The sequence below is a fragment of the Saccopteryx bilineata genome, chromosome X (assembly GCF_036850765.1).
Source record: "Saccopteryx bilineata isolate mSacBil1 chromosome X, mSacBil1_pri_phased_curated, whole genome shotgun sequence".
NCBI classification, from domain to species: Eukaryota; Metazoa; Chordata; class Mammalia; order Chiroptera; family Emballonuridae; genus Saccopteryx; species Saccopteryx bilineata.
In genome coordinates, this window is record NC_089502.1 from 39160108 (window position 1) to 39176285 (window position 16178).

Consider the following 16178-nt stretch of genomic DNA (forward strand, 5'->3'; position numbering starts at 1 on the left):
TAAGCTACAGTTTTTTGCAATTCAAGATTTTAGGTTTTCATCTTATATTAAATTTTTCAACATTTAGTTTAACATAAAGAAGTAGATTGTCTTCTTGGGCATCATCTTTGTAAAAGTATAATAATTTATATAATGCCATAAATACATTAATACACTAAAAGATATGATTGAATCAGAATTTGTCTACAATTTTGAAATAGAACATATTAAAACACTTATTTTAATCATAAAATTTGCACAAAATTTATTTAAATTCTATTCAGGCAAGAATTTGCGTTTGTGGCTTTTCGTTTGTGTACTTGTTGAGGACAATCTTGTCTGATGCTCCAGCAGTAGTCTGATCATCACTAAGAGTTCCAAGATTTTCAGGAAACTTATCAAGGTGACTGTTCAAGAAGTAAATCTTAACGTGCATGTTACATCCAATGTCGCAGAAAGCCAACAGCATCCTTTGAACCAGAAGTTCATAGTTTTCTGCTTTTTTGTTGCCAAGGAAATTCTTTGTAACCTCCACAAAAGACTGCCATGCTGCTTTCTCCTCCTTATTCATCTTCCTGGCAAATTCTTCATCATGTATGAGGGTTTGAATTTGAGGTCTATCGAATACACCTACTTTTATCTTCTCGAAAGAAAAGGCAGGAAAAGCAGAAAGAATATGTTGGAAGCATTCACTTTCTCTATTCAAACCTGAACAAACTGCTTCATTAAGCCAAGTTTGATCTGAAGTGGGAGAAAAATGATCTGTCTCGATTAACTACAGGTTCATTCACAATATTTTGCATCTCTACTTCCAGAGCTTCACATTTGGCCACTCCTTCTATGTCCAGTGTTTTTCCGGAGCTCAGCTGTTTCACAAACACAGAAAGCAAGGATACTTTGTGAAACCTCTATGTTGTCCTAGCAGGAAATTTACCATTTTAAGATCCACACAAATGATCCAGTTATGCTCCTCAAACTTCAGAAAGTCAAGGACAATTTTTATGTCATTCTTACTAAGTCATTCAATTAGGGTTGGCTAAATTGCTGAGGGGTTAATGACTGCTTGGCATCAGAAGAAGACCCTTCACATTCTACAACCATTTCTTCATGCATCTTATCAAAATACACTTGATCACCATGTTCACTTTCTTCACCCTTAGAATAAACAAAACCATTGATAACTGGAACCGGGAGTGTCTCAGAGTATGGGATACATCATATTGCTGAAGGAATATTAGGATATGTGATCATATGCCATTTTTTCTTGCCAATGCCGTTTGTATGGATCAGACAGAAATAAAAGTCACGGCTGTGGCCCTTAGGTTCACGCCAAACCATGGGAATACCAAAAGACATTTCTTTGCATTTTCCTTTTGTCCAGTCACAAAGCATTTCCTCACAATTATGACACACAATATGAGGAGCCCAATTCTTGTCTTGATCGCCAAGGGGAACTTGAAAATAGGCAATATATACACGTGTCACAAATGATGAAATATTGTGCCTTTGATGCTGAAGTGTGTAACAGCCACATATATAACAGAAGGTATCAGGACTATTCTTATATTTACGCCTACTCGAAGAAGCCATGATTCAATCTTTTTTTTTTAATAATTTTTTATTAATGTTAATGGGATGACATTAATAAATCAGGGTACATATATTCAAAGAAAACATGTCCAGGTTATCTTGTCATTAAATTATGTTGCATACCCCTCGCCCAGAGACAGATTGTCCTCCGTCACCCTCTATCTAGTTTTCTCTGTGCCCCTCCCCCTCCCCCTAACTCTCTCCCTCCCTCCCTCCTGCGTCCTCCCTCTCCCCACCCCTGGTAACCACCACACTCTTGTCCATGTCTCTTAGTCTCGTTTTTATGTTCCACCAATGTATGGAATCATGTAGTTCTTGTTTTTTTCTGATTTACTTATTTCACTCCGTATAATGTTATCAAGATCCCACCATTTTGCTGTAAATGATCTGATGTCATCATTTCTTATGGCTGAGTAGTATTCCATAGTGTATATGTGCCACATCTTCTTTATCCAGTCTTCTATTGAAGGGCTTTTTGGTTGTTTCCATGTCTTGGCCACTGTGAACAGTGCTGCAATGAACATGGGGCTACATGTGTCTTGACGTATCATTGTTTCTGAGGTTTTGGGGTATATACCCAGTAGAGGGATTGCTGTGTCATAAGGTAGTTCTATTTGCAGTTTTTTGAGGAACCACCATACTTTCCTCCATAATGGTTCTACTACTTTACAGTTCCACCAACAGTGGATGAGAGTTCCCTTTTCTCCGCAGCCTCTCCAACATTTGCTATTACCCGTCTTGTTGATAATAGCTAACATGATTCAATCTTAAAACAAAATAAGAGGGTGTTTTTATCAGATACTATTTTTTACATTTAAAAACAAGTACAATTATTAAAAGTGATGTATGTAAAACATTAATTGCCTTGTGGTTATGTTCAATCCAAGAGTCGTTGCCCTTTAACTCTAATTTAAAAACCAATGCATGCCATTAACTGTAACAAAAAGAAATTAAAGTTGCATTAAAAACTAGAGCATGCACCAAAAAATGGATTTCAGATTTGGAATCAGTGATGAAGAAATATATAGAAACAGTTCTAAAACCTCATGCAACAGAAAATGAAAAAAAAATTGTTCCCCAGTGAAATGAGCTTTCAGCTTAACTCAGTTTCCTAAAAATCTCAATTACCAGAAAATATCCCCAAATCTCTCTGGGTAAATAATATTTCAATGTATCTTTAAGTTGAAGGTGACAAGAAGATATAAAAGAATCCCAAAACAAACAAACAAACAACAACAAAAAAACCCTAATCTCTATCAAGCTGTTTGGTTCTACTTTGAGCAGCACAAGGTTAAAAAAAAAAAAAAAAACGAACACAAAAATAATGAAAAACAGAGTGGAAAGAATACTATACTGGGACTCAGAAGACTTGGTTTCTAGTCCTTATTCTGATATTTTCTATTTTTCTTTCTTTCTTTTGTTTTTAGAGAAGGATGGGGAGAGAGAGAGAGAGGAGAGAGGAGAGTTAGAAACATCAACTCATAGTAACTTCACTTTAGTTGTTCATTAATTGCTTCTTGTACGTGCCTTGACTGGGGGAGCAGCTCAAGCCAATCCAGTGACCCTTTGCTCAATCCTGCAACCTTAGGCTCAAGCCAGTGACCTTTAGGGCTCAAGCTGGTGACCTTGAAATCATGTTGATAATCCTGCGCTCAAGCCAGCAACCCCACAGTCAAGCTGCTCAGCCCTTGATCAAGCTGATGAGCATGTACTGAAGCCAGCGACCTCAGTGTTTCAAACTAGGGACCTCAGCACTTCAGGTCCACACTTTACCCACTGTACCACCACAGGTCAGGTTGCTATTTTCTTGTTTTGTGGCTCTAAGCAAGACACTTAAACTTTTTGTATGCTTATCAGTAAACTGAGTAAACTACTCCTTCTAATATATTAGCACAATCACTGCCCCAACTTGCCATAGGAGGTGTGCTGAGTAACCTGAATAGAAAGGGTGTTCTAAACATGTTAATTTGAGGTTGTGGCAAGTATCAAGAATATAGGCTGACTCTCCTATACACTGATGAGCTTTCTATAAGTTCTGAATAGCAGAGTCACTGCTGGCCTGTTTATTCATTAAAACAGCATAGGGTATTATGATAATATCCATGCACTTAAACAAAAAAAAATTACAAATTTAAGATGGTGGTGGTAGTAGTGGTGCTTATTTATAAAATGACATGAGATCCTAAGTATGCCTACTCCAATACAGGACATGTAATAAACAATAAATGGTAGCACCCTCCCACTCCTTTTAATTACTCATGAATGTTTCATCTATGAGATTTCAGCCTCTAAAAAGCTGCCAATCTCTTCTCTAAGAATATTAATTAATCATGTCAATAGGTGCTATTCTGAGACATGATTGGTTTTTCAACAAATGATTGAGTTGACTAATTACCTATTCAACTTACTTCTTACCTTCTTCCCTTGTTTCTGTAATCCAGAGATGTAAACATTTGTTTTAGCCCAGGTGACTTTTGAAAGTTTCTCCCATGCTTCCTTCTCCAGAGCCATCATTCTTACAAAAAAATGAGGGGTATCTTTTTTTTTTTTTTTTTTTTTTCATTTTTCTGAAGCTGGAAACAGGGAGAGACAGTCAGACAGACTCCCGCATGCGCCCGACCGGGATCCACCCGGCACGCCCACCAGGGGGCGACGCTCTGCCCACCAGGGGGCGATGCTCTGCCCATCCTGGGCGTCGCCATGTTGCGACCCTCCTGGGTGTCGCCATGTTGCGACCAGAGCCACTCTAGCGCCTGGGGCAGAGGCCACAGAGCCATCCCCAGCGCCCGGGCCATCTTTGCTCCAATGGAGCCTTGGCTGCGGGAGGGGAAGAGAGAGACAGAGAGGAAGGCGCGGCGGAGGGGTGGAGAAGCAAATGGGCGCTTCTCCTATGTGCCCTGGCCGGGAATCGAACCCGGGTCCTCCGCACGCTAGGCTGACGCTCTACCGCTGAGCCAACCGGCCAGGGCAATGAGGGGTATCTTATGGTCTTGAGCCATTAGATACTTTGACCTGTGGTAGTTATTTCAGTTTCCAGAGGCTGGTAATATGCTGAACCTCAATTCTCTCCTGGCTCTACTAAATTGTGTCTTTTTCCCCCAGAATGCCGAGTCATGAAAGGAAACCCTTCAGCCACAACTGGCCCCAAGGCATCCCCAACACCTCAGAAGAGTTCAGCCAAGAGCCCTGGCCCCATGCGCCGGAGCAAGTCTCCAGCTGATTCAGGTAACGACCAAGACGGTGAGTGTTCTTCTCCTGTGTATGATGACTTCATTTACAGAGGCCAGCATCCTCTGCATGGAGAGGAATGAATCTCTCATGAACACCATTGTGTCTCTATGATACCGATTCTACGAATTCAGAGACTAAACAGTCAAACTTATTTGGACTCATGGAGACACACTCATAACCCTGATTCTACTCAAGTGAATGCAAATCAGAATTCTGTCCGATTTTGCCATGCTTGCTAGAATGCTTATTGTTGTGGTTCTTTTCATTATCATCATCTTTGACATCATCCAGCAAAAGCATAGCTATGAAATAATTATCTACCATAAATTTAAAATTAAAAAAATCAGAAACAAAAACAAGAAGTTAAAGAATGCCACCTATTAGTGTCAACATAGTTGATATATTTGAGCTTTAAATTTGATATGGAACATTATAGAATTCAAAACAAAAAAGAGAAATAAGATAAATTGCATTATTCATGCAATTAGGAAAAAAAGTATAAGCCAGGTTCTAAAAGGAAACAAAGAAATTTGTCATTTAGAATTTTATCTATTAGATAGTAAGTGATCTAAAAAATGTGGTCTATGGATCACTGACAATCCATGAACAATTTGTCACTCTATGTCAAGATTAAGAGCTTGTACCAAATGTAAATCATGCCACTGAACCAATTGTTTATTTCAACTGACTCTTTTTTCATAACATGATTTTATTGATGAAGGCAGAAATATGTTGGTATATGTTTTGGAATAAAATCTTTTGTCCACAGTTTGAGTGACACTGATCTAAAAGGCAAAAGGCCACAGAAGTTGAAGTTTAGCAGACCCATTCACAGACAATTTGAGTTCTTCATGATAAGGAATTTATATGGTCCATAAGAACTTACACATTATCCTCCAAAGGCTCAGAGTTCACAATGAGAATTGTAGCTTGAGAACCTTGGGGCAGAGAGCAAAAACACCCTTCCTCTCTCCTTCAATTTGAAACTGTTTGAATAGCCTATTAGCTTGGGATTGCCCATGGTCTAGAAAAACAACCTGTCCTGCTGACCTCACAATGCCAGGAGCATGCATGTCAGCAGTCATATCTCTCTCTCTCTCTCTCTCTCTCTCTCTCTCTCTCTCTAATTAAACAAGAGGCAGGAAAGCAGGGAGGCAGACAGACTTCTGCATGTGCCTCTACTGAGATCCACCCAACAAGTCCCCCTAACAGGGCAATGCTCTGTCCATCTGGAGCCACTGCTCCATTGCTCTGCAACTGAGCCATTTCAGCACCTAAGGTGAGGCCATGGAGCCATCCTCAGTGTCTGGGGCCAAATTGCTTGAACCATTGGAGCCTTGGTTGTGGGAGGAGAGAGAGAGAGAGAGAAAGAGAGAGAGAGAGAGAGAGAGTAAGGGGAGGGGAAGGAGTGGAGAAATAGATGGTCACTTCTCCTGTGTGCCTTGACCCAGGTACAGGGCAGCAGTCATCTTTTTATTTTTTGGCAGAAGAAACTAAACTGTGAAGAGGCAGTTCATATTTTTCATACTTCCTTGTGTTTGTACAAACTGTTCTCCTGTACCTGGAATGCCATTTCTAGTCAACCACTCTTCTTTGCTTGAAAACTCCTATTCATCCTTCAATACCTCGAAAAGATAGTTGTTCTGTTCTCTGCAATATCATAGCATGCATAAAGTATGTATTTACCTGACTACTTCCTCAACTAAACCCTGGGCCCCTCAAGAGCCAGATGTAACGTTACTTTTTGTATCCTCAGTTCCTAGCACAGTGCCTGAATCCTAGTTGATTCTCAAATAATGCTTAAGAATGAATAGGTGCATAAGAGCACCTATTTCACCCAGCATGGTGTTAGAGATCCAGTAAGCATTTAGGTAATGTTTGCTGAAGGAATAAAAATTTATGTGTTTAGTAATAAATGGTTTAAGTATACAGAAAAGCACATGACTCTATCTATACAAATTCATACCGCTCAAACTACAAAGACTTAAATTTTTAACACTTAGATTGAAAATTAGTTGTTTATACAGATTATAAGCAGGGTCTTACAAAAAATTGACTTTAAACACTTGGTCAAGATCATAAAGTTTGGCAACATTCACTTAGTTGGGTTCTCTTGTTTTTCATTTTTTTTTTTTTTTTTAGAAATGTCACCTGGCTATTTCTGGAATTTCTAACCTGTATTACTTATTTCTTGCTATTAAATAAATTGCCCCATATCTGAGTGGCTTAAAATACATATTTGTTATCTCACACTTTCTGTAGGTCAGGAATGTTTATGTGGCATAGCTGGGTGGATCTGTCCGGCCCAGGATCTCTCCTGTAGTTACACTCAAGTTGTTGGTAAAGGTTACAATTATCCAAAAGCTCAACTGGGAGTATAGAATCCACTTCCAATGTGGCTGTTGTAAGATCTTCACCCATACTGAGTGATTCAAGTAGATGAATAAGTATGATGTAGTGTCTTTTATGATCTAGTCTCTAAAATTATATACTGTCACTTCTATTGTAGTTTGTTCATTAGAAGCAGTAGCTAAGTCCAGCCTACATTCAAGGGGAGGAGAATCAAGCTCTACCTCTTGCAGGGTCGAGTATCAAAGAATTTATGCACCTATTTTAAAACTATCACATAACCTATGAGTTAGAAATGCTGGGAAAGGAACAGCTTGAAGTAAATGGATTCTCTCTGGAGACTGTATCCAATTGGGTTACCTAGTACACATGAGCACAACCACCTATAATTAAACACAATTTAAACATGTCAAATCATTCAGCATGTCATCTTCAGCATGCTACCTACTGAATTCCCCTTCTACAAAGTATGCACATCACTGATTCTAAGACACTAGAGAAAGAGCAGGAATGCATAAGGACTCAGTGAATATTTGTCAACTGAAAAAAAAGTTATACTAGATCCAAACCCAAGCTTAGGTAGGCAGGATACGTTCTTGCTCTTTCAGAACTTCCTTGCTAAAGGGAAGGAATGAGGATATAACCGCACATACAAAATAAACAGAGCAACAAATCTGAGGAGGAAAAAAGGGACTTGGCAGACTTCAGAATTACAGGCAGCCCTTACTTACTCCCTCCCTGCCAACATAGAATTTAAAGTGTTCTTAGTAGCAAAAACTTAAATTTTTATTTCAGATCATGCATGTAAGTGAAGCCTAACTCCAATCTAGTCAGCTTTCTTGTCTCAAATGATGTTAGAGCCTTCACAGGATTCCAGCCTCAAAGAGTAAAAAAGATATATGTAACATAACCTTGCCCAGTCCATGGCAGTTGGTTTAGAGTCAAGTTCAGAGAATCCACTCAGGGAACATTCCACGGGGTACAGTGATCTCAGGGAAACCATTATTTTAGTAAGATTTGAATTTGACATAAAACTTTCCCCCTTCCACCCTACTTCACTCAGGATAATTTTAAGCTGAGGGAGGGAGAGGGACAGGATATGGAAGAGGAGAAGACACATCTCTAGTAGGTCCTGCTACTTCCCCAGTTTGTGATCAGGGATAAATTTGTGATTAAGACAATTCTGGAAGTCTTGGTTTCCATTTTAAATCACACAGAATTTGCGTGTCTATAAAAATCATTTTCCATTGTTATAAATTATTTTCAATTTACGGAGCTGTACAATAGCTTACACAGAATCAGAATCAGAGAACCAGAAGGATGAACTAGAGACAACACATATTTTTGCATTAGCTTAAATTTCCCCTTCCAGATATTAAGAAGAAAGAATTATTTCATAAAGTGTCAAGATATTTTTGAGCTGTTAGTAAGAGACAAATGTTAATAAACGTTTAACCAAAGAAAATTGGCATGGGGTGGGGCTGAAATGCTTTGTTCTTTTCTAGGATGTGGTCGTACCACCCTGTCTTCATCCTGTGTTAGTCTGTCTTGGATTCGGGACTTGTGGATGAATTCACATTCCTTTATTCAACCTGAATAACTAAAGGTTGTGGAAGATAGGCCACTTCCAGGGAATTTTAACTACCTTCTTTTAAAGGCAAACAAAAGCCAAAAAATGTTACTTTCTAACAGAGACTCAAACCAAATAAAACATTGGCTCAGTGCAGGTTCAGTTAAAAGAATGTTTTGATGTTCTAGTTCATTAGAAAATATATAGGTTTGATTCTGGTTTGAAAACGTTTCATTGATATTCAAATATATATATTTGGTCCAATTCATGGTTCAGTTAAGATCTGGGTTCAATTTGATTTGAGGTTTAGTAAATTGATGCTATTTGGTCTGTAATTTGCGTCATAATTTGAATCCTTATTCCTTAGTCCTTAAGTTGTCTCTTTCCTGTTCTGCCTATGAATAAATCAAAATCTTTCTACTTTATTCCCTTTGACTTCAATCCCTATTTCTGCCAATACAAAGTTTGCTCCAAATGAAATGTCTGTTGTTAAGTCCTAAACTGGAGTTTAGGAAAGATTTACTATTATGTTGCTATAAAGAGCTCATTTTCACTGGGCAGAGATGATGGACTCTTAGACTCCAAGTCCTTTTAGCCATGTCTGTATTTAAAGTAAGCCAAAGGACTGTGGTCAGCAGAGAAAATCTGAGCCGAAAAAGCTTGCTTCTATGCAATGTTTAAGGAAAATTTGTGCAGTGCCAAGTATATCTTGATTAACCCAGGACTTGCCATATAGATGGGAAAAAGGTAAGCTTGGCTTCAGAATTAAAGGACAACATTTTTAGGGTGTTTCTTTGTTTCTATTTCTGCCATTAATGTGTTCATCTTTCCCTTTATGCAATTAGCCCCAATTAAATTGAATTAAAAGGACACAGTGGCTAGTTGCTACGAAGGAATATTTATTCTCTCTCCCTTCCTTCCTTCCTTCCTTCCTTCCTTCCTTCCTTCCTTCCTTCCTTCCTTCCTTCCTTCCTTCCTTCCTTTCTCCCTCCCTCCCTCCCTCCCTCCCTCCCTCCCTCCCTCCCTCCCTCCCTCCCTCCCTCCCTCCTTTCCTTCCTTCCTTCCTTCCTTCCTTCCTTCCTTCCTTCCTTCCTTCCTTCCTCCACTACCCTCTGCTCTTTCTTATGCTTATTGGGTTGCTCCCAGGGTCTTTGTCTCAGACCTTTGGAAATTCCCACTCCCAAGAAGCTTTAAATCAGGCTCAAGATATAGGGGATTACACCAAAATACGCATTAATATTGAATCTTCATACATGCAAAGTTTGGTTATTGCTAGAGCGTTTCAGGGGAGGCCTCCAGGACAATACCTTGATAAATGGCAAGAACAAAACCCACTCTCCACCGCTGTACCTGATTTATTTATAGGGCAAAGTGAGGTCATTAGCAAATCAAAAAAATTTCTAATCACATTTATAAAACAACGCAAGAATTTTCTCAAGTGTAGAAAACTCCCACCATACATAACATCTTAACTTTACAAAACAAAGAATTGCATCTAGTCTTTCTGGGGGACATGGGGGATAGGCCGAGTATAAACAATCCAGCACCACAGCTAACATGAAGGTATGGAAAAAAAATAGCCTTTAGCAGCTTCACAAAACAAGTGAGGTGGGAGGTTGGGCAGACTGTCATCTTACTGCCAATTCCGCACACCTCTATCCCCCCAAAATCTAAACTACAAAGACCCTATTGACTTTCAATCACTAACAGGCCATTACTACATTGGAGGAGCTGGGGTGCAGGAGCTGACCCTGTGGAGCAGGATTCAATTTAGCAAGGCTCTGATGCCTTCCCTGTCTGCTTTATGAATATGTCTTTTGTGGAGGTGGTTAGGTGGTGCTCTGGTGTGGTCAGAAGCTGGCCACATGATACGTCATTTCTAGGGCCTTTTGGGAGGTGCAGGCCAAGTTCAGCCACTGCCTGTGCCCTGCCTGGGGTCACCTGGTATGAGCTACAAAGTCATCTGCATATGGTTGCCACTTGTGCTCGATTTGGGGGTGCCTGGGAGAGCTACTCCAAGAATGAGGCTGGCTGCCTTTATTGCCAAACTTTAGACTGCTTAGCAAAGGTATGAAGCATGCTGAGGCAAGATACTACTTGTTTGGGGTTTGTGACCTTTAAGAGATTTTAGAAAAGTCTACCACATGAGCCAAATCATGCCATTTGTATGGAAAGGCCACTGGAAGCAGCTTGGTGCATCTGCAAATTGAATAAGGCGGGGTCTCAGGAAATCATCAGGGTGGGGTAAATGGTGTTAACTAGCCTGGTGGAGACTCAGACATAGTGTCTCCTATGTTTTCAGGGGGGTGGGGAGCTTAGCAAAAGAACAATGACCTCTGCCAGCATTTCTGTCTGATCGAAAGCTGCCCATATAGCCCTCACCCTGAAACAAGACAATTTAGTTTCTTCTCAAATGTCCTTTGTGTCTTTAGAGGTGCCACCCCAGTACTTGAGTTTAGAGTGAGCAAGTAAGTCTTCAACAATCTTCTATCTCACTCAGCCACAATATACACTGGTTTTTACTTCCATAATGTATGGGGACTTCTCTTCCTAGCCCTGGAACCCTGGCCTAGGACTCCTTGCTCCTCAGGGGAAATCCTCTGGAGCCTCAGAGATATCTCTGCTGAGTTTTTTATCATTACATGTGGGTGTGGGACCAACCAGTTCAGCATCTTTGTCTCTTCTACCAGTTTCCTCATGGCTTCTTCTGCATACCTTTAGTTATAACTTCTGTTCAGCTAGACTTCAGGTGGTTTTGAATGATGATTGTTCTGTAGCTGAGTTTTAATTTTGATGTGGTTGTGGGAGGAGAAAAGTACAGTGTTTACATACTCCCCCATCTTGTCTGTAACTTTGGGGAGTTATATTTTAATTTGAAAGAAAAATGAATATTTCACCTGACCAGGCAGTAGCACAGTAGATAGAAAGTCGGCCTGGAACACTGAGGACCTAGGTTCGAAACCCTGCGGTTGCTGTCCTGAGCACAGCCTCACCAGCTTGATTGCAGGGTCACCAGCTTGAGTGTGGGATCGTAGACATTACCCCATGGTCTTTGCCTTGAGCCCAAAGGTGGCTGGCTTGAAGCCCAAGGTCACTGGCTTAAGAAAAAAGTTATTGGCTTGGCTGGAGCCCTCTGGTCAAAACACATATGAGAAAGCAATCAATGAACAACTAAGGTGCTGCAACTATGAGTTGATGCTTCTCATTTCTTTCCCTTCCTGTCTGTCCCTCTCTCATACACATGCAAAAAAAGTATTTCTGACAGGGAAGAAAATCAAAATATAGACCAGAGTTTGTGATGAATAAAACATTCCAAGGTAGAGGGAGTCACCTGTTAAATTTACATCTCTAGCCCCAATCTTCCTTCCAGATATCTATCTCATTAATGCTAATGGACAATCCTGCTTATATGTGCCAAATATAATGTGTATTCAAATTAAACACGTTTCTTCTCCTCAACTCCCTGTTTCAAAATAGAATCAATTGTAGTCTATTCCCCAAGTCCAACTCTTCCCTCTCTTTAGTTCTTCATGTCTACCATATGCGCTGCCATTGTTATTGTTGAACCTTTGAAACCTCTATTACTCATATACAAGTTTCTTCCTTTCCTTAATTACCTAATGCCTGGATTATTCCACAAACTCCTAAGTAGTATCTCTGTTTCAAACCTCTGTCTCTTTGACACATCTGTTATAGTTCCACCATATTTCTTGTCTTTAAACAGCATTTCCATTGTGTCACTCTCATGCTGCAAAACCTTCAATGGTCTGACAATGCGTTCATTGACACCCTTTCCCACCAAGGTAATGCTGAGAAAGTAAAAGAGAGAAGAACAAAGGGCCAAAGGCTGTGTTTGAGAAAACACAGCAATAAAATGCAAAAACCAGAAGCAACAGTCTCACCGAAGAAAATGTCAGTTCTTTAATGCCTAACCTGCTAGCCAAATAATTAGTCTTTAGCCAGTGTAGATTGATATGTCATTCCTTGTAGAAGGGGATTTCTAACTCATGCTCATGTATTGCACAGTTAGTCAATTCCTTCCATTTCTAGTAGTGGCCATAGTAATATCAATTAAAGATGTAATTACTGAGCCTTTCTTTTATACTCAGACACTCAGCTAAGCATTATATGTATAGTCTGTCATGTAATCATGAAAATAACAATAATTGAGATACACACTTTTTTATTATTTAGTGAGAGAAGGAGAAGCAGAGACAGACTCCCAATGCACCCCAACTGGGATCCACCTGGCAATTCCACTAGGGAGTGATGCTCTGCCCATCCAGAGTGTTGCTCCTCTGCTTAGAAACAGAGCTCTTCTTAGTGTCTGAGGCAGAAGCCATGCAGCCATCCTCAGTGCCTGGGGTCAACTAGCTCCAATCAAGCCATGGCTGCAGGAGGAGGAGGAGTAGGAGGAGAGAGAGAGAGAGAGAGAGAGAGAGAGAGAGAGAGAGAGAGAGAAGTGAGAGGGAGGACAGTTAGAGAAGCAGATGGTGCTTCTCATGTGTGCCCTGACCAGGAATCAAACCCAGGACATCCACATGCTGAGCTGATGCTCTACCACTGAGAAAACCAGCCAGGGCCAAAATGCACTTTATTTTTTATTCAAATGTTACAAACTTAAAAAAAGACTTTCAGAGGTTAGTTTACATTCAAGGACACACATCTAGAAAATGGTTAAGCCAGAATTTAAAACCTTGACTGATTCCAAATTGTGTGTACTTTCCACCAATTAAGAGCAGTGCAGTTTGTTCTGGTTCCTGCCCCATAAAACCGGTACTGAACAGGCTTGCTTCACCAGATACATGTTCTCAGCAGAACTACCTTCAGCAGGAAATAAATGTTAGCATTTGTTTTGAGAAAACAACTTTTTTTCCTCCTTCCTACCCCCCCCCATCAATTAGTTATTGTGAGAAAACAATCCTGGAACTTTGACTAGCCTTCTTATAGATGCCTTATCCTTGGGAGGCAATGATCTATGTCAAAATATTGCTTGAATGGGTATATTTATTAGTTTTCCAACAGGAAAGACTCTGACTTTCCCCCCTTATTTAAAGAATTCTAAACTGCATGCTGTCCAAAACTCTGTAGGGAATATATTTAACGTTCAAGTTATAGTATCTTACAGCCTGTGATTGAATTTGGCCTGAGAACCAGCCCTATGATCAAATCAGTGAAGAAATGCCCCTGAGCCATTAATTCTTTCTTCCCTAATTTATGGATCTTTAGAGTGTTTCCATTGAGCAGAAACAATTAGCCAAACGGATCCAAACATCCTGCCCAACAGCTCTTTGGAATGAGTGTGTGAAAACCACAAGCTCTGTCTCTTGGCCTTGTTCTGAAGTAATTTGAAACCACCTTGTTTCTACTTGGTTGATCTTCCAGAAAATAAACTCCTTGTGTATATAGGGGAAGTACAGGTATCTTTGGATTGGAATGAAGGAACACTTAGAGCTTCTCAATATGAGAAAAAAAATAAGGAAGTGGATAAACTGTGTATTGAGATCTCGTTTGGCAAGCCATTAAGGAATTAGAAAAGACTAGACAGAGAACCAATCACTAAAAGGCCGTGGTGGGAGATATATGATGTTCTAACCTTAAGGGAATTTTGAAGTGAATCTATGAGCAAATCACCAAAACTACCATCCATTGAAGTAAAATGGTTTATACCATTTAAGCAAGTCCTACTCTTTCTGAGCCTCTATATCCTTATGATTAAACCAAAACTTGTGACTCCTGGTCACCAGTTCTTAGAGTTATCAGGAAAATTATGTGAATTATTAAATGTTAAAATGCTTTGAAAACAATTGTCAAAATACAACTGTAATGATTAAGACAGCACTGAAGTTATTATCATGACTCTTTTGGTAAATTGGGCTTGTTTTTAGTGAGTAATATTTCAAAATAGACATCAAACCAAAGCCCATATGCTTGATTTTGAGTTGACCTCAAGTGTTAGGATTAAAACATGAGGGAAAGCCAAAGTTAAGTGAATGAGCATTAAATCACTTTGGTCAGCAGTCAAGAGTTGGGTATCAAGCAGATGTCAAGCTGGCTCTTTCCTTCCTGTGCCATTCTGGTAAGTGAATATGAAGCCAGAATGTACATTAACTTTTCTGCCCAGAGAGTTCTTTAATTGCCACACCTGGTGTTACTTAATGCTCACTTTACATGCAGCTCCATTTGAATTTCCAGAGGTTGGTCCAGCTTCCAAACAAGGGAATCCATAGTCTAGTAGAACAGCATCAACTCTGCCTGGCTGGTGGCCATCCTCTATCCTTGGCTGCGCATGCCAGGAACTGAATTCTTTCCTTGTTCTTTAGGAACTGACTTCCCCCACCTATTCCTCATTCCTGGGAACCCATCCTCCCTCCTACATTTAAAGCCCTATAACTCTAGGTAAATCAGACAAGTTCCTTTACCAGCTATCTTTTGTTTGTTCTTCTTTTGTTCCAGTCTGATAGAGCCAAGGATTCAAAGATGAGCATTGAGTAAAGGGAAAACACAATCTTTCACAGAACCTAATGAGCCAAGACTGTGCTAGGCTAAGCTTGGAAACTGTTCTACATAGCTGAGGCATACCAGCTGAGGGGACTGACAGACAGGGCACAGATATCATCTTCTCAGAGAGATCCGAGGCATGAAGATAGTTGTATGTCATGACGTTTTTCTTTCCTCTACTATATGATATTGTCTATGGCACTCAATCAGTTTGGTGAATGACAGAAAGATCTTGCTGATCACTTTCTTTTTTTATTTTTATTGATTTTAATGGGGTGACATCCATAAATCAGGGTACATATATTCAAAGAAAACATGCCCAGGTTATCTTGTCATTCAATTATGTTGCATACCCATCACCCAAAGTCAGATTGTCCTCCGTCACCTTCTATCTAGTTTTCTTTGTGCCCCTTCCCCTCCCCCCCCATAACCACCACATTCTTGTCCATGTCTCTTAGTCTCGTTTTTATTTCCCACCTATATATGAAATCATGCAGTTCTTGGTTTTTTCTGATTTACTTATTTCACTCCATATAATGTTATCAAGATTCAACCATTTTGTTGTAAATGGCTGATCACTTTCTAATCGCAGCTAGATCAAGCAGGATAAAAACCTGGATGATGTGTGTAAGTTTTGGTGTCTCCTTTTACCTTTATCTGTTTTTCTTTTCTCTGTCACAACATTTCTTCCTTCTCCCTAACCCCATCAGAAAATTTTCATAAGAAGGAGTTCTAGAAGCAATTCATTTTTTAAAAAAAGGAAGAGTGATGTAGAAAAAAACTGAAAACAAACCAAAAAACACATAGGCTTTGGAATCAGAGACACCTGCCTTCAAATGCTGACTTTGCTACCACCTAACTAAAATGAGCCTATTTCCTCATTAAAAATAAGAATACAAGTTCATCAACAGTATTACAAGAAATGTTAAAGGGTCTTCCTTAAGAAGAAAGATATCAA

At 39.7% G+C, this 16178-nt stretch overlaps 1 protein-coding gene across 2 annotated transcripts in view; it reads left to right on the forward strand.

Moving 5' to 3' along the window:
- Positions 1-16178, forward strand: part of DCX (doublecortin) — a 131469-nt gene that overhangs the window by 88864 nt on the left and 26427 nt on the right. The window contains exon 5 of one of the 2 annotated variants that reach the window (XM_066250200.1): positions 4672-4809. In XM_066250200.1, coding sequence (XP_066106297.1) covers positions 4672-4809 — 138 coding nt within the window. The remainder of the gene's footprint in view (positions 1-4671; positions 4810-16178) is intronic. The other variant, XM_066250201.1, reaches the window with a different exon arrangement.